Source organism: Pseudophryne corroboree, chromosome 9, assembly GCF_028390025.1.
Source record: "Pseudophryne corroboree isolate aPseCor3 chromosome 9, aPseCor3.hap2, whole genome shotgun sequence".
Lineage (NCBI taxonomy): Eukaryota > Metazoa > Chordata > Amphibia > Anura > Myobatrachidae > Pseudophryne > Pseudophryne corroboree.
In genome coordinates this window covers 339,005,952-339,030,575 of record NC_086452.1, presented here as the reverse complement: position 1 = coordinate 339,030,575, position 24,624 = coordinate 339,005,952, and the positions used below count along the sequence as shown (strand labels likewise).

Here is a 24,624-nt window from a genome sequence, read left to right as displayed (position 1 = left end):
AGACAAGCAATGAGAAATGCATCAGAATTCCCAGTTATACAAGATAAGACATATTACTAGTAGGTAAAAAAGAGACTACTGTACATTGGCACTTAAACCACGTAATTGACGTTTTTTTTTATCCCTGCAAAACCGCTCAGAAATTTTAATTTTATTACTTATTAAAGTTTAAAAAGTAGTTTTAATAATATATTACAATATTTCTTGAAATTTTTTTATATTTATATATATATATATATATATATATATGTATGTATGTAAATATTTTTTTTCAATATTTCATGCCGAGCGCAGTAGAGCGTGTGTCAGGGGCAGGGCCGGTGCTAGGGTGTTCTGCGTCCTCCTGCAAACTATACATTTTGCGTCTCTCTACAAACACAGATGTGGCCGATCTCATCCTACCTGCAAGCGACCACATCGTGCATAAGACTAGCTGTGGACAGTTCACGGGAGCATACACACCATGCAATTGTATGGATCGCAGGTACATGCACACTTACGCATACCCATGGGCAAGCTTATCATGGCAAACAAATCCTGTTTGCTGAGATAGCAGAGGGTGAAAAGAGAAGATGACAGGGAGAGGGTGAGAATCAGAAGGAGGTGATGGGGAGAGGGTGAGAATCACTGGGTGACAGGGAGCGTTTGACAGGCGAAAGAGGTGATGGGGAGAAGAGTGGGTGACAGGGAGAGGGTGGCAGGAGAGAGAGGAGAGAGTGACAAGAGAGAGAGGTGATGAGGAGAGGGGTGGGTAACAGGCAGGGCCGGCCCGAGCTTATTTTTTTATAGCAAGCAAAAATCAATTTTGGCGCCCCTTGATGGCGGTGCGAGCCACAAAAGGGGTGTGGTCGTGGTCTTACAAGAAAGGGGTGTGGCTATACAATTGTACCCCCAAGGGTACAGGGCCAGGGTGACAGGGAGATGGGGCGGTGACTGAAGCAGGGGCAACAGGGAGATAGCGGGACGGCCCTGGTGACAGGGAGAGAGTGACAAGAGAGAGGGGAGTGTAAGGTGATAGCCGGGGAGGGGCAGCGGGTGATAGGCACACCCCAATGACTAATTAAGCAATTTTCCAATTAGCTTAGTCTTTACTTACCTTCTGCAAAGCTGCCTCTCCGCCGATTCAATTTTTTTCTCCAGCGTCGCAGAGAGGAACTGGCTGGGCACAGGACAGGTACATACTACCACTGCACCCCATCCACACACACTACACTGCAGCCACTGCCCTGAAGCCCCCTCCCCAAACACTACACTACCGCCACTTCCCTGCACCCCACACACTACATCGCCGCTACCCTGCACCTCTCTTCCTGCACAAACTACACTACACTACACTACACTTACCTTCTTTCTTCATGCAGGAGTTGGTCCAACGGTCAGAGGATGCAGCAGCCGGGAACAGATAACGGCGGGCCGTAGGTGCAGGAGAGTATTCCCCTTTTTTGTTTTTTGCTTGTACCACTGGGTTTTCAAAGCAGAAAAACCAGCATGCAGAACATTTTTTTTCATTTTTTTTATTTTTAAATATATTTTATTGGACAACTGTATAACATTTACATACATTATCACATAGCATAATGACACAATAGTTCATTGACCAACATATAATCAGGATAGGCAATATACAACATACCAATCGGATAGGTCAGAACATGCAGAATCATGGGGTATCCTTACATTGATCATTTTAAAAGGGCGGATGTCCCTGGTTTAAAATTTCAAGATTATACCATGTAGTAAGCGATACGGCCTGGCGTAGGGGGGTTTTAACAGGACCATCTAGCATCTGTACGTAAGGGAGCCATATGTCAAAGAATCTCGTTATTTTATTCTCTTTAGCAATTAGCATTTCTAGCCACTCCATGTGGAATAAATATGATAGCCTTGGTAAAAACAAAGCTAGGGATAGGGAGTCAGTAGCTATCCATTGCGATAGTATTGTTTTCTTGCCCGCTGCTGCTATTTTGGTTAACAATTGGCGCTGGCCAATCGGTAACTTAGGGACAGAGGGTGTCGAGTGTATGTCCCAAATAACCCACTCCGGGGAGATATCTATGGTGAGATGCAGTCTGTCTTTGGCAAAGGTTTGTATTAAGCCCTAGTATTTACGTACTTCAAGGCAGCTCCACAGACAATGATAAATGTCCGCATCTATCATGCCGCACTTAAAACATTTAGAGTCAGATGCTGTTCCCATTTGAAGCCGCAGTTTTGGTGTGATGTAAGATCGGTGCAAGATTTGGTAATTCATCTCAGCATATGATGCTGATATGAGAGTTTTATTGATCCTATTAAAGGCAATAAGCATAGTGGAGACGTCAATAGATGGGAAGTCTGGCAACCATTTCACCAATCCCGTCTGGGTAGACTCCCAATCAATGGGCTTTTTAATATACGTGTAGAGCAGTGCAGTGGAGGGATGTACATTAGGCGTCAATTGCAAAATAATGTCTAAGGCGTTAGTCCTATCTGCTGTAGACATAGTGGCTATGGATTTGTTTATGTAACTACGAATCTGGAAATATATAAATAACGGAATTTTAAATTGTGGGAAACTTTCGCAGAGGTGTGAGTACGTGTAAACCTGGCGAGTATCTCTACAAATCAACGTATAGCAACCTGACGCCTCCGCCCGACAGGGCGCTCAATGTGGAGCGTGCAGCAGTCCCACGAAAGTCTGGGTTATGAGTTAAAGGGAGAAAAGTCGTGTTATAGCTGGAGATACCCAGGGGAACTGAGAGTTCCATCCGTGTGTGGCCTTTGGATGCAACGCCAAAGCTTCGGTCTTGGATTTGTTAATCTTAAACCCTGAGATCGATTCAAAGGTCGCTAACAGCGATAACAAACCAGGGAATGCATACTGAGGGTTTGAGAAATATAATAAGTCATCTGCATAGGCCGTGACCTTAAGGTCATGACCACCAATTCCAATCCCATGCCAGTTAGAACTCAAGTGACAATGTCTGATGAGCGGGTCTAATGCTAGGTCAAAAAGGAGTGGGGACATTGGGCACCCCTGTCTCGTGCCTCTGTGTAGTGTGAACGTGTCTGTGTTCAGTCCATTCACTGTAATAAACGCGGAAGGCGAGTCATAGATGGCACGGAAAAATTTGACAAAATCGGCTCCAAATCTTTGCCAGTGAAGCACCCTCAGCAAGTGAGACCACGACACGCGATCAAACGCTTTATCAGGTCGCAGCTCACTATCAAGGAAGCCCCACCCGGCAATTGGGCCGACACGGTCAAAGCGGCAACCAACTGTCTTATATTGTGTACTGACGTCCTCCCTTTCACAAAACCAGTCTGTGACGGATGCAATAGCGTGGGCAGCACTACTTGTAGCCTGTGTGCCATGAGTGTTGTTAAGATTTTAAAATCTTGGTTTAGAAGGGAGATCGGGCGATACGATTGAACTAAAGTAGGGTCTTTGCCTGGTTTCGGTAATACTATCACGCGCGCATGATTAAAGGTGGGCGGGGCAGTATTGCCGGCCAAAATGGAATTAAGTCAGGTCAGAAGGTGGGATGTGATATGGGGCAGCAGCAATTTGTAATACTCTGCACTCAGTCCGTCTGGGCCTGGGGATTTTCCATTAGCTAATTGTTTAATTACCGTCAACAATTCCAGTTCAGTGATAGGGGCCATAAGAGAGTGTCGATCTTCTGCCGTCAGTGTGGGGGACCCTGCCGATTTCAAGAAGTTCATGCCGCTAATGGGGTCATCTGGTGGTGCCGTGTATAGTTCCTTGTAGTAGGATAAAAAGGAGTCAGCAATGACTGTCGGGTCAGAGGATAACTGTGTGTTAGATTGAAGGGTTAGAATGTGTGAAGTGGGGCGCTGATTACGAACTACATTTGCCAGGAGTTTGCCGGCTTTATTTCCCCCCCTGAAGTATTTGTGTTTTGAAAATCTAAAGCGTATTGGGCTCTCTCTGTACAAAGGGTATCATAAAGGTGTTTAGTTTCTATGTAAATTCTGCGGTTGTCGTCTGTCGGGGAAGCTAACAGCGTCGCGTAAGAATTTGTTAATGCCAGGCCGAGTTCACGAAACCTTTGATTGAGGTGCTTGCGCTTAGCAGCAACATATGCAATGACATAACCCCGCACCACCGGCTTGGAGGCAGACCAGAAAAGACCGATATCATCCACGTGTTGTGCATTGTCTTTGGCATAGTTAAGATAGTTAGTCTCCAAATAAGTCAGGGGAATTATAAAGTTAGGAGGGAAATCTCCAATTAAAGGAGGTCGTCTTAGGAGATTTCAGTTCAAGCGTGAACCATGTAGGTGCGTGATCAGAAATGGCAATATTTTCTACTTTTGAATCACGTAACCTAGAGAGCAGTTCTGCTGGGAGCAACCAGTAGTCTATTCTAGTAGACGTGGCATGTGGGTGAGAATAAAAGGTGTCACCATGGGTCTATTAAATGAAGTGAGGACAGCAAGAATTGCAAAGAAGCTGGTATGGAATAATTGTGACCACTAAGAGTACCTGACCTATCTAGAGCCGGCTGCAATGTGGAATTAAAATCGCCTCCGATGATCAGATGACCCTCAGCCCACTCCTAAAGCCGGACGTAAACGTCAGAAAAGAAAGCATTATGGTCTGAGTTCGGTGCATATATGGTCACTAGGATGTACAGCTCCCCCTCTAATTGTACTTTTAGGAATAGAAATCGACCCTCCACATCTTCTAGGGTATCTATTATGTTATAACTAAGGGATTTGTGAAATATAATCCCCCCCCCCCCCCCCCCCCGCTTCTTGGAGGTAAACGATGCTGAATTAAAACCCTGAATCCAACTGCCTCTAAGCACGTTGGGGTCCCCTGATTTCCAATGAGTTTCCTGCAACATCGCCACATCTGGTCGCAGGCGTTTAAGGTGCTGTAGTATCTTCCTACGTTTAATCGGAGTATTAAGACCTTCCACGTTCCAAGTAAGGAATTTTAGACTCGTCTTAATCTCTAGGGAGGCAGCCATATTAATTGCAGATCTAACCTATACCCGTCCTGTCGGACATATAAAACAGTAATGAAGCAAATCGTGGGGCTCTCCATATCCCAGCGAGTATGGGAACCCAACCTATAACAGGGGCAATGAACCTGTGCCCTAGTAGTGATAACAAAAATATTTGTAAACATTGTGTTACAGTAAATCCATTTTCCATATTTTTTTAGAACCCATAACAGTGGTCTTATTGACTCACTATAAACTAGTAGTAGAACTCCGGTCAGAGTAAGGAGAGGGGGAGAAAGGGGGAAGGGTAAGAAAAGGAGGGACAAAAAAAGAAAAAGGGAGGGGGAAAAGAAAAAGGGCGGAAAGGCCCAACCATCTTCAAATTCAAGAACAAGTAATACTGCAATAAACATAGCATAAAGAGCATTAGTGATCAGCCATACATTACCAATCTCGACCTCCATAAGGGAGACGATGTAGGTGTGAATGCTATGATGAAGTTCGTGATCAGTCCCTGTCTTTGGAGGCAGAGGAAGAATGGCTTCGCACGGATTCTGCAAAAGTCTTTGCTTCCGAGGATGAGTCGAACAGATACGTCTTGCCGTTATGTTGAGCACGGAGCTTCGCTGGATAGAGCAGGGCGAATCGTATGCCCTCGTCAAATAAGATCTTGCAAGTGGGAGAAAATTCCCTCCTCTTCATGGCCACACCATAGGAGAAGTCCTGGAACAAAAGTAACTTGTCGCCATGATAGAAAAGTTCCTGGGCTTTGCGGTATGCGTCCATCACCTTGACTTTGTCAGTGTAATTGAGGAATTTAAATATGACCAGTCTAGGTCTGCGACGGTCTGTCTGAAAGTCAGGACCAATGCGGTGCGCCCTTTCAATTGCCAAGGATTCACCAGCTGTCAAGCAGCCCAGTTCGATCGGCAACCAGGAGGAGACCAGAGCCATCAATTCTTTAGGTCTAACGGATTCCGGTAAGCTAATCATACGAAGATTATTTCGATGATTATGATTTTCTAAATCTTCCAGCTTCTCTTGTATCGCGGAGATGGAAGACGCTTGGGAATCAATGACTGAGCGGGCAGTGGTCAGATCATCCTCCAGGTTCGAGACCCGTTGCTCGACTTCATCTAGCCGTGTGCTGTGTTCCTTTAACTGCGTCATGGTGGAATCAATGGCATCCTTCAGCCCCGCGAGTTTCTTGTCCAGTAGTGGCGAGAGTATATCAGAGATCTCCTGTGCCCTGGCCACCACATCCATAGTGTATCTAGCAGGATCTGGTACTCCATCTAAGACACTAGCATTAGGTGATGAGGGCGGTGAATTAACAGAAGCTGAGGCAGATGCTCTGGTATCTTTAATTTTTGCCAATGCCGAGCCACGTCCCCCTCTCTGAGACTTAGCCATGTATTTATCCATAGAAGCGCAGCAGTGGCACGTTTCAGTGAGAAGGTGATTGTGAGCTGCTTTTAATTTACAGAAGTGAATAAAAAAAATGTACAGTTGTCTGTTAATTAGAGGCAGTATATGGCTGTGATCATCAGCATTGATAGGTGATCTGCAGGGGGGCCAGAGGATAACTCATTGCTGGTCTGGGCAGCAGTAGGCCCCTTAGTCCTCAGGCACCCTTCCCCAACACAAGTTGGGCAGGGGGCCAGTGGGACACTAGTCGCACACCCTTGTCTATGGCCTGTTGGTAAAATGTGTTAAAAAAAATATGTTAAATTCCCACTTTAGACACATTTTAGTGATTAACATGTTCTTGTGCCTTTGACTCATTGTTAAGCTGGGGACACTCTGTTCCGATCACTCGGCAGATCAGATAAATGCTCCTATCCTCAAAGCATTTATCTGATTAGTGTGACTCCTGTACACATGGAGCTAGAAATATCTCAGTAGCGGATCTTGCTATGGGCACACGGGATTTTTGCCCGGGGCGCCGCCTTCCGGAGGGCACCTCGCCATGGCAAGATCCGCTAGTCAGTGCCCCCTGGTGCTGTCCGGCGCTGTGAAGGAAACTAGACGGGTAGCGTCTACCAGTCTAGTTTCCCTTCGTGTAGAAGACCTTTGCTGTGCGGTGCGCAATGACGTAATCGCGCACCGCACAGCATTGTTGGACTGGCACATAGACGCTAGTGGTCATAATTGACCTGTAGTGTCTATGCTCTGCTATGGGAGAGACGTCATGACGTCTCTCCCATAGATCTGAGGAGCAGCGCGGCGGAGGTCAGCAGCAGTCGGGAATCAGGAGCGGGGATAGTAAGTATTAATTATTATAATTTTTTTTACTTTTTTTTTAAGCGGAGCTACTCTACAGGGGGCACAAATGGGGGCACAATTCTACAGGGGACACAAATGGGGGCACAACTCTACAGGGGGCATAACTGACCACGCCCCTGTATGAAGCCATGCCCCTATTTTTGCCCGGTGCGCCACAAGGGCTAGAACCGGCCCTGAAATATCTCAGTGTGTATGTTCTTCTGTGGAATCAGGAGGTCCAGTAGTTTCAATATTAAACTGCACATAAGATGCAACCTCTCGATGTGAACATTTACAGGAGTGTTTCATGCCATTTATGGGCTAATATTCTTGTATCACTCCTGCATACACACTTAAAGGCCTGACAGTTGTATACTGTAGATGTGTACCTAGCTTTGTTTTAACAATAAACTTTATTTTGCTGGTAAAATAAAGTTTAGTTTACAACTCAAACTACAGTGTTTATGGAGTTTAAGGGGTGGAAAATCTGTATTCCCCCACAGCTTGAGTTAGATAATCCAGTGATTTTGCTGCCTTACATAGACAGGGTAGAGGCCAAAATCCACTCTGAGCAAAATGTAGGTAGAATTCTCACTCCTGATGAAGCAGGCTGACCCATGAAACGCGTGGTAGATCCTTTGCGCTAAATATGTGTAAATTGTTGCACTAAGACATTGAAAGTTACTCTATATTTTAATGGCTTTCCAACAAAAACAATAATTAACTCCACCACCAGATTGTGAGCTTCATTACTGTGGAACTAATCTACGGTATATAAAGCACAGGCCGGGGGCGTGGCCTGGCTACTGAAGAGGGCAGTTGCACACAGTCTGAGCTCCTGCAATTTGGGGCTATATAACCCTTTTATATACACCCTCTGAGCCTCTGATTTATATTGGGGGATCCCCATCTGACTCCTTAAGAGTACCCCAGCTCGTGCCGCGGAATTGGGGAGTAGCCCTTGAGCACGGCGTCGACCCACGCATTTTCATATTACCTAGGATGTGCGAAAAGTGATACACTACACCACCTTCTTTACAGACCGATCTCATGGTGAGAGGCGCGAAGAAGAAAACCAAGAAGAAGGCCAAGACCAAGCCAGACGAGACCCCAAAACCTGCGACCCGTCTTTCGTCGGATCTCCGTCAGTTTCTGACTACTTCCACGATGGGCCCAGACTCCACTTCTGTTGTTCCTGATTCCCCAGTATTGCGGCCTCAAGTGGACGACATGGCGTCTCCCAAGACTCCGCAACCTCCATTGTCCTCCTCTTTGACAGCAGAGATTAGCGAGATTCTCTCTCACGTTAAATCACTTCCTACGAAGCAAGATTTCTCGGCCTTAGAAACGCGCTTATTGTCTACCATCAAGCGAGAGGTGACAGCACTTCAACAAGATATGTCTCAAATTGCGTCCCGTGTTGATATACTGGAACGACACGAGACAGCCAGTATTGACACTCTAACTAAATTCCAAGAGGTGATTTCTCATCAGAGAGGTGATATTTCCTTTCTCAAATCCCGCATTGAAGATATGGATAACCGTGGGAGGCGGAACAATATTAGGGTCAGGGTCATCCCTGAAAGTGTCCAACAGGCCGATCTGACGACTGCGCTGACTACAATATTTGGAGAGCTTATTGATCTGGATCCCAACAAGGACATAGTGTTCGATAGAGCTCATCGTGCTCTCCGTCCCCGTGGCTTGTCGGCTGACAGACCTAGGGATGTGATCTGTAGGCTCCACTACTATGCCCAAAAGGAGGAGATAATGAGAAAAGCCCGCCAGCTAGATGGTATTGATTTCCAAGGCGACAGTATTCAGTTATTCCCTGATCTGGCATGGACAACCTTGCAACAGCGCCGAGCCCTAAAGTCCCTTACTGACTCCCTTCGGAAACTTGAACTGAAATATAGATGGGGCTTCCCTTTTTCACTCCAGGTTTCTCATAAAGGACAGGTAGCGGTGCTTTCTGAACCGTCTGAATTACCGGCCTTCCTTACAGCTCTAGGCATGCCGCCACTGTCATTGCCTGAATGGGACTCTTATCATCATTAACCTGTCATACCTGCCGTAATCCCTCCAGATGACGTGTGGCAACCAGTACGATCCCCGTGTACGCGGGGGACTCATCCTGCCAGCTCTCAGTCTTCTGAACCTCCATGATTGGGACTTTCTTCTTTGCCCTGTTTTGGTGGGAATGTCCCTGTTTTTTCAAGCGCATCTGTGATTTTTCTTCTTTGCGCTACATTATGTTTCTACTGCATGTGATCTGCTTTGTTATAGTTCCTTAAGATAGGTGTTATGTTAATGATAAGAATGTTTGGTGCATATTTCGGCTGAATTTTTATTGCCGATGATTATGTTTTTTTATGGTATTTCGTTCCTTTTTCTATACATTTTATAATGCACCCATCCTTATGCCTAGGTATTTCTTTGCATTATGTGAAATATTGTACTGTGGTGGGTCGCCGTCCTTGGCCCCCGGAAGGACCCCCATTATGCTGCATCCTCTGTCTCCTCGGGTTAGGAGTTGGCAGGTTTCCGCTCCTACCCCTTTTGCAGCAGTTCTTTCTCTCATATCACTGCATTTTCCTTCTATATTTTCCTGGTTTCCTTTTCATTCTATCACCCTTTCTTGGTGTTTTTTCCTCCCTCTCCTATATACTGATGGTAGAGATGTCTAAAGCAAATATGCTCGAGCTTGATTTGTAATGGGTCTGGACGATTTGCATATAACTACTCTTAATGTAAAAGGCCTTAATATTCCTGAGAAGAGATCTAAACTCCTTAAATGGCTTAGGGATGAGAAAGTTGACGTGGCCTTAATCCAAAAAACACATTTTAAGACTGGTAGTGTACAGTCGCTTAGGTGTCACTATTACCCCCACATTTTCATGGCTAATAACTCTTCTGGTAAGACATTGGGAGTGGCGGTTCTCTTAGCTCGTCACCTACCTATCCTTAATGCCACCTCCCATAGATTAATTGAAGGTAGGGGGTTGCTGGTTAAATGTGATATTTATGGCCAACGTTTTTCCTTTTTGAATGTTTACGCTCCCAACATTAAGCAGCCTTCTTTTTTGTCAACGGTTCTGGAAGCTGCGGAGCCCCTCCTCGAAGGAGTGGTGGTGATGGGAGGCGATTTGAACTGAACCCTAGACCCCCTTTACGACACCTCTAAAAAGATTGCTCACAGACCAGAGATGGAGCATAGGAGGGTGAGACGCGCCCTGCTTGACCACCAGCTGATCAACTCATGGAGACTGACACACCCTGCGGAGGTGGATTTTTCCTTTTACTCCCACCCACATCAGACATATTCCAGAATCGATTACCTATTCTTAAGTCACCGGCACCTACACTTAAATTCCGACACTTCCATAGGACAAATTGTATGGTCCGACCATGCCCCTGTTAACCTTACAATACGCCTACCGTCTAGCACACGACGTCAATGGTCATGGCGTTTTAATGACACTTTATTGCAGGATGCGGTATGTCGTTCCCAACTTGATTCTGCTATAGACTCCTATATCAGCACTAATGATCTAGATGATGTTTAAAAAATTTCGGTGTGGGAGGCACATAAATGCGTCCTAAGAGGGGTTTGTATTCAGTTAGGCTCATTGCGTAAAAGACAGAGGGAACAGCTTAAGGATGATTTACTGGCTAAGATAAAATCCCTAGAACTTTTGCACAAAAAATCTCAGACCCCCCAACATTATTCTGATCTCGAGGCTGCTCGGGCCGATATGAATAAATTGCTCTCTGACGGAGTTAAGTTTTCGTATTGGAAGTGTCTGAGCCGATATTATCAATGGGGCAACAAACCTGGGAAATTGTTAGCCAAAGCTCTTCGCAAGCAACGTGCACTTACCTTTATTCATTCTATTAAAGATAGTCAGGGGCAACCCCACCATGAAACTCTGCAAATTGCTAGAGCCTTTCAGGACTATTATTCCACTTTATATAATCTTTCTGGGCCGACTGGGAGGGCAGATCAGTTATCCCACCAAGCAGCTGTATCAGAGTATTTGAGATCCCTGGATTTCCCTGCTTTGTCCAAAGAGGATGCAGATGGTTTAGATACCCCATTCTCTACTGAGGAAGTTCTGACAGCTATTAATTCATCACCTAATGGCAAAAGTCCGGGCCCTGACGGGTTTACTATTGCCAATTATAAAGCTTTCAAGGAGAAATTGACCCCCCCTCTTACAAGAGCCTTTAACACGATTTCTGAAACGTCACACTTATCTCCTCAATCCCTCGAAGCTCATGTCACTGTCTTACCCAAAGAAGGTAAAGATCCCAGTCTCTGCTCTAGTTACCGGCCGATTTCACTGCTAAACATTGATATAAAACTCTTTGCCAAATTAGTTGCAAATCGCCTTAAGCTATTACTACCGGACTTGATACATGGGGACCAGGCCGATTTTGTCTTAGGTTGTGAGGCCAGGGATAATACCTCTAAGGTGCTCAGTATGATTCACTATGCCAACCAAACGGCGTCCCCCTCAATTATGTTATCGACCGATGCTGAAAAAGCGTTCGATAGGGTGGACTGGGATTTTTTGTTTGGTATTTTGAAACACCTAGGATTGGGCAACGCCTGTCTTCACAGAATTCTGTCTCTCTACACTACCCCTTCTGCTAGAATTAAGATTAATGGCTCCCTATCAGATTCCTTTACTATTTCAAATGGTACGAGACAGGGATGCCCATTATCCCCGCTACTCTTTGTTTTGTGCATGGAAGCTTTAGCTAGGAGTATAAGGGCTAATCAAAATATCTCTGGTCTGCTAGTGAGAAGGAAAGAATACAAATTGGCTCTTTATGCCGACGATTTGCTCGCTTTAATTTCAAATCCGGTCACTTCTCTCCCTAGCCTGATGTCAGAATTTGACAGGTTCGGTGCCCTTTCTAATTTTAAGATAAACTATTCCAAATCCATAGCACTGAACCTGACTACTTCTCTTAAGGTGGTGGAGGGTTTGAAATGCTCCTTCCATTTCACCTGGCATAACCACAAATTAAAATATTTGGGGGTCGTGCTTTCCAACGATCTGTCTAAATTATTTTCCTTGAACTTTGGCCCTTTATTGAAAAAGCTTCGCATGGACTTCCAGAAGTGGAGGAGATTGCGATTATCCTGGTTTGGTAGAATTAATGTAGTCAAAATGAATGCCCTCCCAAGAATATTGTTTTTTCTTCAAATTGCCCATACATATTCCTCCTCTGTGGTTTCGAGATATCCAGAATCTTATTCGAGCATTTGTTTGGGGCAGTAACACAGAGCCGGCCCTAACCAATTTGATGCCCTAGGCAAAATTTTGGCTGGTGCCCCCTAGCACCACCGCTGGTTCCGCCTCTGACCTTGCACCTTTTTCCCAGCACCATCACCCCTCACCTATAGCAGTCCTTATTTTGGTGTTTGTACCCCCTATATTTTAAATAGGAACAGTTCGCACATTTGGCACACAGCCCAAAAAGGGGTGTGTTTTTGCTGGCAAGGGGCATGGCCACACAATATTAACACCAATTCCAATTATGCCACACAGTACTGCAACTTTATTCACATTTTATCTTGCGATAGTGTCCATAATTCATTTTACATCCCACAGTAGCATCACTTTACCTTATAAACGTTACTCCTCACAGTAGAGCCCCTTATTCACATTACATCACACTGAATTGCTCCTTATTCACATTACACCACATTCTATTGCTCTTTATTCACATTAGATGACACAGTACTGCCCTTTCTATATGCAACGCCACATAGTAGAGCACCTTATACACATAATGCCACACATTAGTAATGCATTTATATACCTAATTCCACACAGTAATGTCCCTTACACATATTAGACACCTTATTAATGTCCTTATAAACATAATGCGCCTTACACATTATGACAACCTTTATTAATGCCCTTTTACACATAATGTCCCTTACACATATGCCGCACATTATTAATGCCCTTATACACATAATGACACACATAGTGCCCCCTACACATTTGCTGCACATTATTAGTGCCCCTATACACATAATAACACACATAGTGCCCCTTACACATATGTTGCACATTATTAATCCATTTTTACATGACACACATAATGCTCCTTACACATATTCCGAACACTACTGCACAACCAACCCACTCACATGCACACAGCACTCACAATGCCACTAACACTGTGACCTCTGCCTCTGCTTGGATACAGATGTGTCCTCATAAATCTTGCATCAATGCTAACGTCGGGCACACCTTTTTTTTATGAAAATGCATCTTATTTGCATTCCTATGTGTCTAGGATGCACAAGCAGCTTCTGCTGATTAAAATGATATACAGCATGCCTATATACTGTGTGACACCGTGGCTGTATCTGCATATGAAATGTTACACACAGAATATAGGCATGCCGCATATCATTTTAATCAGCAGAAGCTGCTGATGCCCCTAGGCATATCAAATGCCCTAGGCAATTGCCTAGTTTGCCTATGCCTATGGCCGGCTCTGCAGTAACACACCTAGATTTAAGCATGATATCCTATTCCGAAGAAAATATCAAGGGGGACAGCAGCTCCAGCACATTCCCGGCTATTACCATGCTATACAGTTAAATAGAATTCTAGATTGGACGCGAGCAAAGGATTGTAAACAATGGGTACTACTGGAGGAAGGGTGTTTCCCATATCATATAGAAATTGCGCCATGGCTCCCCACCCTCCCGAAGGTATTCCACCCCACGGTCTCCCCTACGCTTAAATTGTGGAACACACTTAGGCGGAGGGGCCATATATCCTCCAAATGGTCACCCTTAACTTCCTTTCTCTTTAATCCTGAATTTATTCCGGGTCTCCATGGAAAGGCCTTCGCCCCATGGGCTGAGGCTGGATTGTTCAGGGTCGGTCAGCTGATGAGTTCGGGTAGGGTGCGGTCTTTCTCAGATATCCAATCTCGATTTTTAGAAATTTCTCCAAGTTCATCATTTCTTAGTATCTTCCAAAAATCTCTCTGATATAACTAGAGATCTCACCGCTTTTGAAAAAATGTGTGTCTCCCCCCGTTCTCCTACACACACTATATCCCAAATCTATGCACTTATTATGGAAGACCTTTTCCCACAGCCCCCTACCTTTATGAGCTCTTGGACGAAGGAAATGCCGAGATTAGCCATGCAATCTAATTGGGACTCCATATTTCGTAACACCCAGGCGAGCTCTTTATGTTTATCAACGATGGAAACTCTTTATAAACTCATATATAGATGGTACAGGACTCCCCTTGTTCTTAACAAGATGTTTCCCACTCTTTCAAGCTTTTGCTGGAGGTGTAAAGGTGCCCCAGGAAGCTTTTTGCACATATGGTGGGAGTGTCCTCTTATAACTCCCTTTTGGTTGGAAGTTTTTAAATGCTCAGAGTTAATCACGGGAGATGTGGTACCCAGAGACTCAGAGTTTTGGCTTCTCTAACTCACCTCGCCTAGTACACACTCCTACAAATGCTCACTACTGAGACATCTTAGTAACGCAGCTAAGGCCGTTATACCGACCCTTTGGATGTCTACCTCCCCGCCCTTGATTAGACAATGGTTTACCAGGATAGATTATTACTTAGCTATGGAGGACCTGATTTCCTTTTCATTAGGCAGATCCATTGACTTTACAGCCACCTGGTTTCCCTGGTATGAATTCAAGGAGTCACATATATATCGGTCTTATGTATCCACTTAGATTTCCCCCCCAGCCTATCCTGATAGTTTTCAGCATGTTCCAAAACACCTGCCAGACATACCTACCCTTTAGTCAATTGTGAGATCTACCTGCTCATCTAGGACAAGCTCACCTACTTCTAGTTCTTACAGCTCTACCTTCTCTTCCTCCTCTCTTTCTTTATCCACTTTCTCTTTTTCCTCTTCTCTCTTAACTTTTGCCCAGCTGTTTTATCAATCTTTGCTTGAAAATTGTAAAGTAGACAATTCTCCTCTGTGTTGAAGGAGATCCAGTGATATTTCATTGCTATGTTTGCCCTGCATCGTTTTTTGTCTCCTATTGTTTGACATTTGTTATGCCGCATGATTGTCTGCTGCATCAATAAAAACAGTTTACGTAAAAAAAAAGCACAGGCCACAATCTTAATTCTTTTTTTGGAACAAAGACAGAATTCACATTCTGACCTTAAAAAGTAGTCCATTATTAATGCCCTCTACAGAAATAAATGTACAGGTCAAATGAAAGAACAAGGTGCTGATGGTTAATTGTGAAAAAAAACATCTTAACGTAATGCAGGGCCGTAACTACGTGTGTGCCAGGTGTGCCTGGCACACAGCGCAGTCGCCCTGAGGGAGCAGCTGGCCGCATCCCTGTTCCAAGGGAACTTTAGTCAGCGGCATTGTAATGAGTCAAACTGACTCATTACAAGCAGCCTGAGCGAGGAGATGAGCAGAAGCTCCGGGGCAGGGGAGGAGGAGGTAGGGAGACTTGGGAGCCGCAGCAGCGCACTGTAATTGGTGGCGCCATCGCTGCAGCTGTCCCTCTCCTTCCACATAGGCTGGCCGCCACCACTGTGAATGCTGGGATGAGGGAAGCGCATCCCAGCATTCACAGCAGCGGTGGCCAGCCAACGTGGAAGGAGAGGGACAGCTGCAGCGGTGCCACCACCAATTACAGTGCGCTGTTATGGCTCCCGAGTCCCCCTCCCTCCTCCTCCTCCTCCCCTGCCTGGGATCTGCCTGACTGCCTGCACCGAGGAGCCTGACTGCCTGCCGTAATGTGTAAAAAGGGACACGGTCTGCTGTAATGTGTAAAAAGGGACACTCTGTCTGCCGTAATGTGTAATAAGGGGACGCTGTCTGCCGTAATGTGTAAAAAGGGGGACTGTCTGCCGTAATGTGTAAAAAGGGGGACTGTCTGCCGTAATGTGTAAAAAGGGGGTCTGTCTGCCGTAATGTGTAAAAAGGGGGACTCTGTCTGCCGTAATGTGTAAAAAGGGGGACGCTGTCTGCCGTAATGTGTGAAAAGGGGGACTGTCTGCCGTAATGTGTAAAAAGGGGACTATGTCTGCCGTAATGTGTAAAAAGGGGGACGCTGTCTGCCGTAATGTGTAAAAAGTAGGACTGTCTGCCGTAATGTGTAAAAAGGGGGACTGTCTGCCGTAATGTGTAAAAAGGGGGACTGTCTGCTTTAATGTGTAAAACGGGGGACTGTCTGCCGTAATGTGCAAAAGGTGGACTCTGTCTGCTGTAATGTGTAAAAAGGGGACGCTGTCTGACGTAATATGTAAAAAGGGGACGCTGTCTGCCGTAATGTGTGAAAAGGGGACTCTTCCTGCCATAATGTGTAAAAGGGGGTCTACCTGGTATAGTGGCGCTACTGTGCGACATAATTTGAATAATGGAGACTACTGTGCACCGTAATATGAATTGGTATTATTTTGTGGCCACACCCCTTCCCCATGAAGCCACGCCCCTATATTTTTGATGCGCGCCAACAGCACCTATTTTACATAAGGGTGGGGGCGCCTATACCGTTTCTTGCACACAGCACTAAAATGTCTAGTTACGTCACTGACGTGATGTAACAAACCCCATACTGCTGGGACATTCGAGCATAGAGTCATCTGCAGCATTCTTCAGATTAGCCTTAACAATTTGGAACTGTCACCCACTAAATACTTATTGATGGGCTTCAGAGCAAGTTCTCATTTCTTTTTCCTTCTCATTATGTAGCTATTACCCCCGGACCTCACTGGAAGCCAGGAGCAGTTTATCTACAGAACCACTAAGGTACTGTCAAATACGTTGTATTACATGGCGTATTGTTATCTGCTCATCATGAACAATTGTGAACTTTATTAGATTTGTTTGTTTAATATATTTTGGTTGTTTCTATACCTTACAGTAAGTAATTGGAGTCCTAATGTAACAAATACATACAAAAAAGAAAGCATTGCAATTGCTCCATGTGAGGTTTTCCCACACAATACCCAAAGACAGCCCATTGGCTAGGAGTTGTGGCAAGGGATAGGCAAATCACTATATTCTCTTTGTGTCCTATGCTATTATTATTTATTAACAGTTTCTTATATAGCGCAGAAAATTCAGTTGCGCTTTACAACTAGACACAATTAGAAGATAAAAATGGGTAAAAACAGTCATAGAGGTAGGAGGGCCCTGCTCGCAAGCTTACAATCTATTACATAGTTGTCCACCAGATTGCAAAGGTTCTTGGTTGGCTGCATGATATCACATCATAGCAATGATGAATCAGGGTCAGGAGGAAGGGAGAGTGAAGAATTAAATATGTGGGGAATATGTGTGGACTGTACTGTGGTGATATAATTGGATAGGAAAGCTATGAAGGTAATGTGAGCGGTTCTGGAATTTAATAAGCTTGTCTGAAGAGGTGAGTTTTCAGGGAACGCTTCAAGGTTTGAAGACTAGAGGAGAGGTACGTGGTAGTGCATTCTACAGAGTGGGTGCAGCCCTAAGAAAGTCCTGTAATCGTGCATTGGAGCAAGTAATGAGTGTGGATGAGAGACGTAGATCTTGTGAAGATCGAAGGAACCGGGTTGGGAGATATTTTGAGATAAGCAAAGAGATTTACGTTGGTGTAGTATGGTTAATAGCCTTGTGTGTAAGTCACAGTATTTTATATTGAATACGGTAGAATACAGGGGGGAATACAATGGAGGGACTGACATAGTGGATCTGCAGACGATGAATGTCTAACAAAGAATATTAGCCTTGCAGTTGCATTCAGAATGGATTGTAATGGTGAGAGTCTCTTCTTAGTAAGACCAGTAAGAAGATTATTGCAATAATCAATACGGGAGATAATGAAAGCATGGATTAGAGTTTTAGCAGTGTCTTGTGTAAGATATGATAGTATTTTGGATATGTTTCTTAGATGCATGTAACATGATTTTGAGACAGATTGAATGTGGGGAACAAAGGAGAGTCAAGTATGACACATAGGCAGGGAGCTTGTGGTGTAGGGTTGATTGTAGAGTTCTCAACAGTGATAGGAATATCAGGTTGGTAACTGCAATTGGCCAGTGGAAATATAATTAACTCTGTTTTAGAAATATTAAGTTTGATGTGGTGAGATGATATCCAAGAATTAACAACAGAAAGGCATTCAGTGACCTGGCCCAATACAGATAGAGACAAATCAGGGGAGGATAGGTAGATTTGAGTATCATCTGAGTACAGAGCTGATTAGTATCCCAAGAGAGGAGGTATAGATTGAGAAAAGCAGAGGACCCAAGACTGAACCTTGCGGTACTCCACCTGAAAGAGATAGCGAAGAGTAGGTGGATTCAGAGAAACAGACACTGAAAGAGCGATTAGATAGGTAGGATAGGAACCAGGAGAGGGCCGTGTCCTGAAGACCTAGGGATTGCAGTGTTTGTATTAGAAAAGAGTGGTCAACAGTGTCAAAAGCAGCAGAGAGATCTAGAAGAACAAGTAATGAGTAATGGCCTTTAGACTTTGCAGTGACCAAATCATTTACTACTTTAGTCAGTGCTGCCTCTGTGGAGTGTTGGTAGTGAAAGCCTGATTGATGTGGGTCCAATAAGTTGTATGAGTTAAGAAAGTGTGTGAGACGAGTGTTGGCAAGTTTCTCAAGTAGCTTGGAGGGGCATGGGAGCTGAGAGATGGGACGGTAGTTTGAGAGAGAGTTAGGGTCAGTATTTTGTTTTTTCAGAATGGGAGTAAATCACTGCATGCTTGAACAGTGAAGGAAAGATACCAGTAGAGAGCGAGAGATTGCAGACTACTGGCTGTCTTAACAGCATAGGAAGAAGGCAGAGATGCAGGGCCATCAATCCAACTTGTATATTTCAGTCTTAACACCTGTATGTCTCATCAGTATAAGATATGGATTTAAATTAGACGAAAAAGGGCATTCACAGGTTTACCAGCAAACCAGCCAAATCATATAGTGGAGAACCTTCTAGTATTTTTATTCAAGACATCTCATTTAGATGCCCAGTCCAAGTATACTTTAACCATTACCCCCAGAATCCATACAAAATATTACAAAGAGCAAAAAACCTAATGTTGTATAATATGTCAACATTTCATTATTACTGATTCAACTAATATACCTAACTGCATTATATATATGTCACCTGTCCAGAATGTTACACCTTAGCTAATATCTTGGGATTGTACTACTTCTCTATCTTTCCTCACTTAGGATCAGTGTATACATTATGTATATACTGGGTCATTCCGACCCGATCGCTCGCTGCAGTTTATCGCAGCACAGTGATTGGGTTGGAATTGCACATGCAGTGTGCTGGTGCATGCCGATCGTTGGGGGGGGGGGGGCGGCCGCGGCGGCTGTGTGACGTCACACGCAGCCGCTGCGGCCAGTGGCAGCGACGATCAACTCCCGTCCAGCCGCAGGAGCTGCGCTGGCCGGGAGTTACTCCACAAATACAAAAGCATCACCGCTGTGCGATGCTTTTGTATTTGTGCGGGGGGGGGGGGGCGGACTAGTCCTGTGCTGGATATCCCCCCGCATGTCAGGGAAGATGATCGTAGCTGTGCTAAATTTAGCACAGCTATGATCAACTCGGAATGAGTTTTAGAAATATTTCTTATCCTATATGAGTGTCCTTGCATACACCAAGAGCCTGTAGGATGTGGCTTTGGTACAGTAGTTTGGAATGGAAATGTGTAACAAAGCTGCGGTGCAAGTACCAATAGTATGATTATATATAAGGGACATAGGAGTATCAGCCAACATAAAGAATAGCCATGTCCTATTCTGTGAGGGGAGATAAGTGTTCTGGCTTCCTTACAAGGTAAAGGTAGTGGAATAAACTGTAATATATGCAGATAAAGTTAAAGCACTATATGACCAGGATGTAGTTACATTGCCGGCAGTTGGGATCCTGGCGGTCAGGATACCGACGCCGGAATCCCGACCACTGACAATACTACCAGCCGGAATCTTGGCTAACAAGGGTTATTCCCACTCGCCCCCCTGCCGCCATTCTAGCAGCCAGGATCCCGGCGTCGGTATGCTGATCGCCGGGATCCCGGCTGCCGGCATCCCATACCCATCGCATAATCCCTACCTATTAAAACTACAGATTCTGCATAGATTTTTTTTTGTTCAAGGTATATTTATTGGTTTTCAACATAGTTCACAAATCATAATAGTTATGGGGTCCGTACAATAATACAAAATAAGTTGTGAAAATTAGGGGTGTGATATGGAGAGTCGACAAGAGTTAGGTCGACCACTATTGGGCGACAGTAAGTAGGTCAACATGGGTTCTAGGTCGACATGGACTGTAGGTTGACATGTACTAGGTCGACATGACATAAGGTCGACAGGAGTTTTTTCACTTTTTTTGGTGTCGTTTTCTCTGTACAGTGACCAGAAACCCCAATTAGTGCACCGTGTCCCGTGCACCGTGTCCCCTCGCATGGCTCGCTGCGCTCGCCATGCTTCAGGCAAGGTGCCTCGCTGCGCACGGCACAGGTTACCATTCCCAACTGTAGTCCACGTGGCTCGTAAAGTATGAAAAAGTTTAAAAAAAATAAAAATGTGAAAAACTCATATCAACTTTTTGTCATGTTGACCTAGAACTTGTCGACCTAGAGTCCCTGTCGACCTAGAAACCATGTCGACCTGCTTACTGTCAACCAATAGTGCTCGACCTAGACACTGTCGAACTAAGTCTTCTCAACCTAGAGACCGGATGCCGGAAATTAGATATTCACTTTGTATATATATAGCAATAGAACTTGCATTAAATATCAGGAAATTGTAAGCAAAAGTGGAATGTTGTTTGAATTCCCATGATCAAAAAAGGAAGGAGGGGAGGGGAAGAAAACAGGGGAGGGGGAGAAAGATAACATGAAAAATTCCATATCACAGCCAAAGTGGTAAAACAGTGTGTTAACAAACTATGGTGGTCATTCCGAGTTATTCGCTCGCTAGCTGCTTTTAGCAGCATTGCAAACGCTAGGCCGCCACCCTCTGGGAGTGTATCTTAGCTTAGCAGAATAGCGAACGAAAGATTAGCAGAACTGCTACCAAATAATTCCCTGCAGTTTCTGAGTAGCTCCAGATCTACTCCTAGATTGCGATCAGCTCAGTCCGTTTAGTTCCTGGTTTGACGTCACAAACACGCCCTGCGTTCGGCCAGCCACTCCCCCGTTTCTCCAGCCACTCCTGCATTTTTTCCTGGCACACCTGCGTTTTTTAGCAAACTCCCTGAAAACGCGAAGTTTCCGCCCAGAAACACCCACTTCCTGTCAATCACACTATGATCACTCGAGCGTTGAAAATACGTCGCTCGAGCTTGTGTAAATCTCCAAAGTTTTGTGTTAAAATACCAAGCGCATGCGCGCTGCGTACCATGCGCATGCGCATTTTCCACCTAAATCGCTCCATTGCGAAAACCGGCAACGAGCGAACAACTCGGAATGACCACCTATGTGTTCTCATGGACCATACTTGGGTCACTTGTATCTTTATGGTTAATTTGTTATGTAACAATAACATATAATTTTAAATAAAAGAGGAAAATAACAAAACTTGCTCAACCTAAATCTAATGGAGGTATCAACTTTCCAGTTGTAGTAGTTTATAATCATGCTGCACTTCTGAGACATTTAAGGGATTGGTTGCAAAACAGTTCAATCTATACGAATACATCCCTCGAACAGGGATTCCTATCGACTGTAGCTTTGACGTGTTTTCCTCACCAACATGACTGGCAAATACCTGACCATGTTAGGTCTAACCCTCTCCTGTGGTCTACTAGGAAAATGTGGCACATACTGCGTCATGGTGCGAAACTGAATCCATGCCATTCCTTTTCACCTACCCCTAATTAAAACCCCAGAATTTTTAGACGGCATGGCTGCCCACCCCTTCAAAATGTGGAGGGATAAGGAGACTCTAGCCCCCAGATTGTTACAGGCCTTTAATTCCATCTCCGCAAATACACACTTCACACGTCAGTCTCTAGAGGCTCAGATCACTGTGATTCCTAAACAGAGGAAGGACCCCTCAGTGTGCTCCAGCTACAGGCCCATTTCTTTGCTCAATGTGGATCTCAAACTTTTTGCGAAATTGATGGCTCTGAGGTTGAACGAGTTTCTCCCATCACTCATTCACAGTGACCAGGTGGGCTTTGTTCCGGGCCGAGAAGCAAAAGATAATACGACAAAGATCCTCAACCTTATACATCTGGCCTCTAGCAGCAGGACATCTTCTGTCCTGCTGTCTACAGATGCCGAAAAGGCCTTCGATAGAGTCAATTGGGACTTCATGAGGGCGGTGCTGGAGCACATTGGGTTGGGTCCACAAGCCCTCCATAGAATATTATCACTCTATACACAGCCATCGGCTAGAGTGCGGGTTAATGGGATCCTTTCTGATAATTTCTCTATAAGCAATGGAACGAGACAGGGCTGTCCTTTGTCCCCCCTGATCTTCGTTCTATGTATCGAAGCCTTGGCCAGAGCTGTTAGAGCGAATGACTGTATTAAGGGGCTTCAAGTAGGCAACATGGAATATAAACTTGCTCTGTTCGCAGATGATCTGCTGACAGTTGTCACACAACCCACCCACTCACTCCCCCACCTGATGTGTGAGCTGGACATTTTCAGCTCACTTTCAGGTTTTAAAGTCAACACGTCCAAATCCTATGCCCTCCATATTTCAATCCCTCCACCGATTTTAACTGTCTTGAAATCCACTTTCCCATTTATATGGAGAGATTCCCACATCACGTATCTAGGAGTCCAACTTTCCAGCGACCTATCGCGTCTGATGTCTCTAAACTTCCTCCCTATTGTCCAGGCCATTAGAAACGACTACTGCAGATGGCAACACCACAATCTTTCATGGCTAGGCAGAATCAATGTTGTAAAAATGAACACACTACCCAAGTTGCTCTATCTCCTCCAGACCTTACCGATTCAGATCCCAGACTCCTGGTTCCAGACTATAAGATCCTTAATCCAACAATTTATTTGGTGACGTAAGAGGGTGGGTTTCTACTCCCAGATATCAAAACCTATTATCATGCAATCCTCCCGAACAGGGTCTTGGACTGGACCAGGAGGCGGGAGGTGAAACAGTGAGTGGTTTTAGAGGGCCTATGTGTCCAGATGTACCCTGAAATTTTCCCTTGGCTCCCGACCTAACCCAAACTCCCGCTCCCTCACCCGACTGTTTCCCCTACGCTCTCCTTCTGGAGGGGGATGAGGCAACGACCGTCCCTTTCCTCGGTATTTGGCCCCCTTACTTCCTTTTTGAGCAACCCGGCTTTCCCACCTGGACTCTCCCTGGGTTATTATCGAAACTGGGCGCTGGAGGGACTTTTTAGAGTAGGTCAGCTAGTTCAACCATCAGGGGTTAAGCAATTCTCGGATATTCGGGCAAAATGGGAGATTCCGCAGGCTGACTTCTGGAAGTTCTTGCAAGTTCGGCACTTCCTATATACAGATAATATATACCGGCAAGCATCCCGGGAGCTGACCCCATTTGAAAAGATGTGTGTTGCGCCCCTGAACCCCGTACACACGGTGTCCACCCTGTATAACCTCCTAAGTGCATTTGACTCCTTGGCCCCTGCTCCTTTCACCCAGAAATGGGAAAGAGACCTGAACATCTCACTCTCAGATAGGGAATGGGACTCTATCTTTCTTAAAGCCCATAGGAGTTCTATATGCATACAGGTCAGAGAAACGCAATATAAGATATTGATGAGATGGTACAGACACCCTACCCTCCTCCACACTATTTCCCCATCTATCTCACCTGCCTGTTGGAGATGTCATAAAGACCTAGGCTCTTTGTTGCATATCTGGTGGACCTGTCCCCTTATTAAATCTTTTTGGGGGGATGTAATTTCCATTTCTGGTATTATTATACATGCTCCTGTCCCCTCAGACCCGGCTTTTTGGCTACTGAACCACTCCACTACCCTTCTCTCTACCTATAGGTCACCACTATTGAGACACCTGGGCAATGCCGCCCGGGCAGTAATACCCGTTCTGTGGAGGTCCTCCAGCCCTCCTACATGTTGTACCTGGTTCTCCAGACTGGACTATTACATGAATATGGAAGATATATTACTGACCGCTGGGGATAGACGATCTGAGTTTGTCGCTACGTGGTTGCCTTGGATAGAGTATAAGACCGAGTCATACAAGACCTATACCTCTTCTATGACATGAACTGAGATGGGAGCCTAATGGCCAGGGGCCCTGGGCCTGAATATTTGAATATCTCTGTTCTTTCACATATCCTTCCCTCCTTTTCTTAGCATTCTCGGCTCGCTCACCTTTCTCTCTGTTATATTATTTTCCTCGTTCTGTGTCAGTTTTCTTCTAATGTTCTTTATTTTAAAAT

The 24,624-nt window shown here is 45.0% G+C and overlaps 1 protein-coding gene across 2 annotated transcripts in view; it reads left to right on the top strand.

Moving 5' to 3' along the window:
* Window positions 1-24,624, top strand: part of IQSEC1 (IQ motif and Sec7 domain ArfGEF 1) — a 578,820-nt gene that overhangs the window by 83,680 nt on the left and 470,516 nt on the right. Inside the window, exon 2 of one of the 2 annotated variants that reach the window (XM_063940595.1) lies at window positions 16,959-17,015. The exons of the other annotated variant lie outside the window; for it this stretch is intronic. Within the exon in view, the coding sequence (XP_063796665.1) occupies window positions 16,959-17,015 (57 nt within the window). The remainder of the gene's footprint in view (window positions 1-16,958; window positions 17,016-24,624) is intronic. 2 annotated transcript variants of the gene reach the window in all.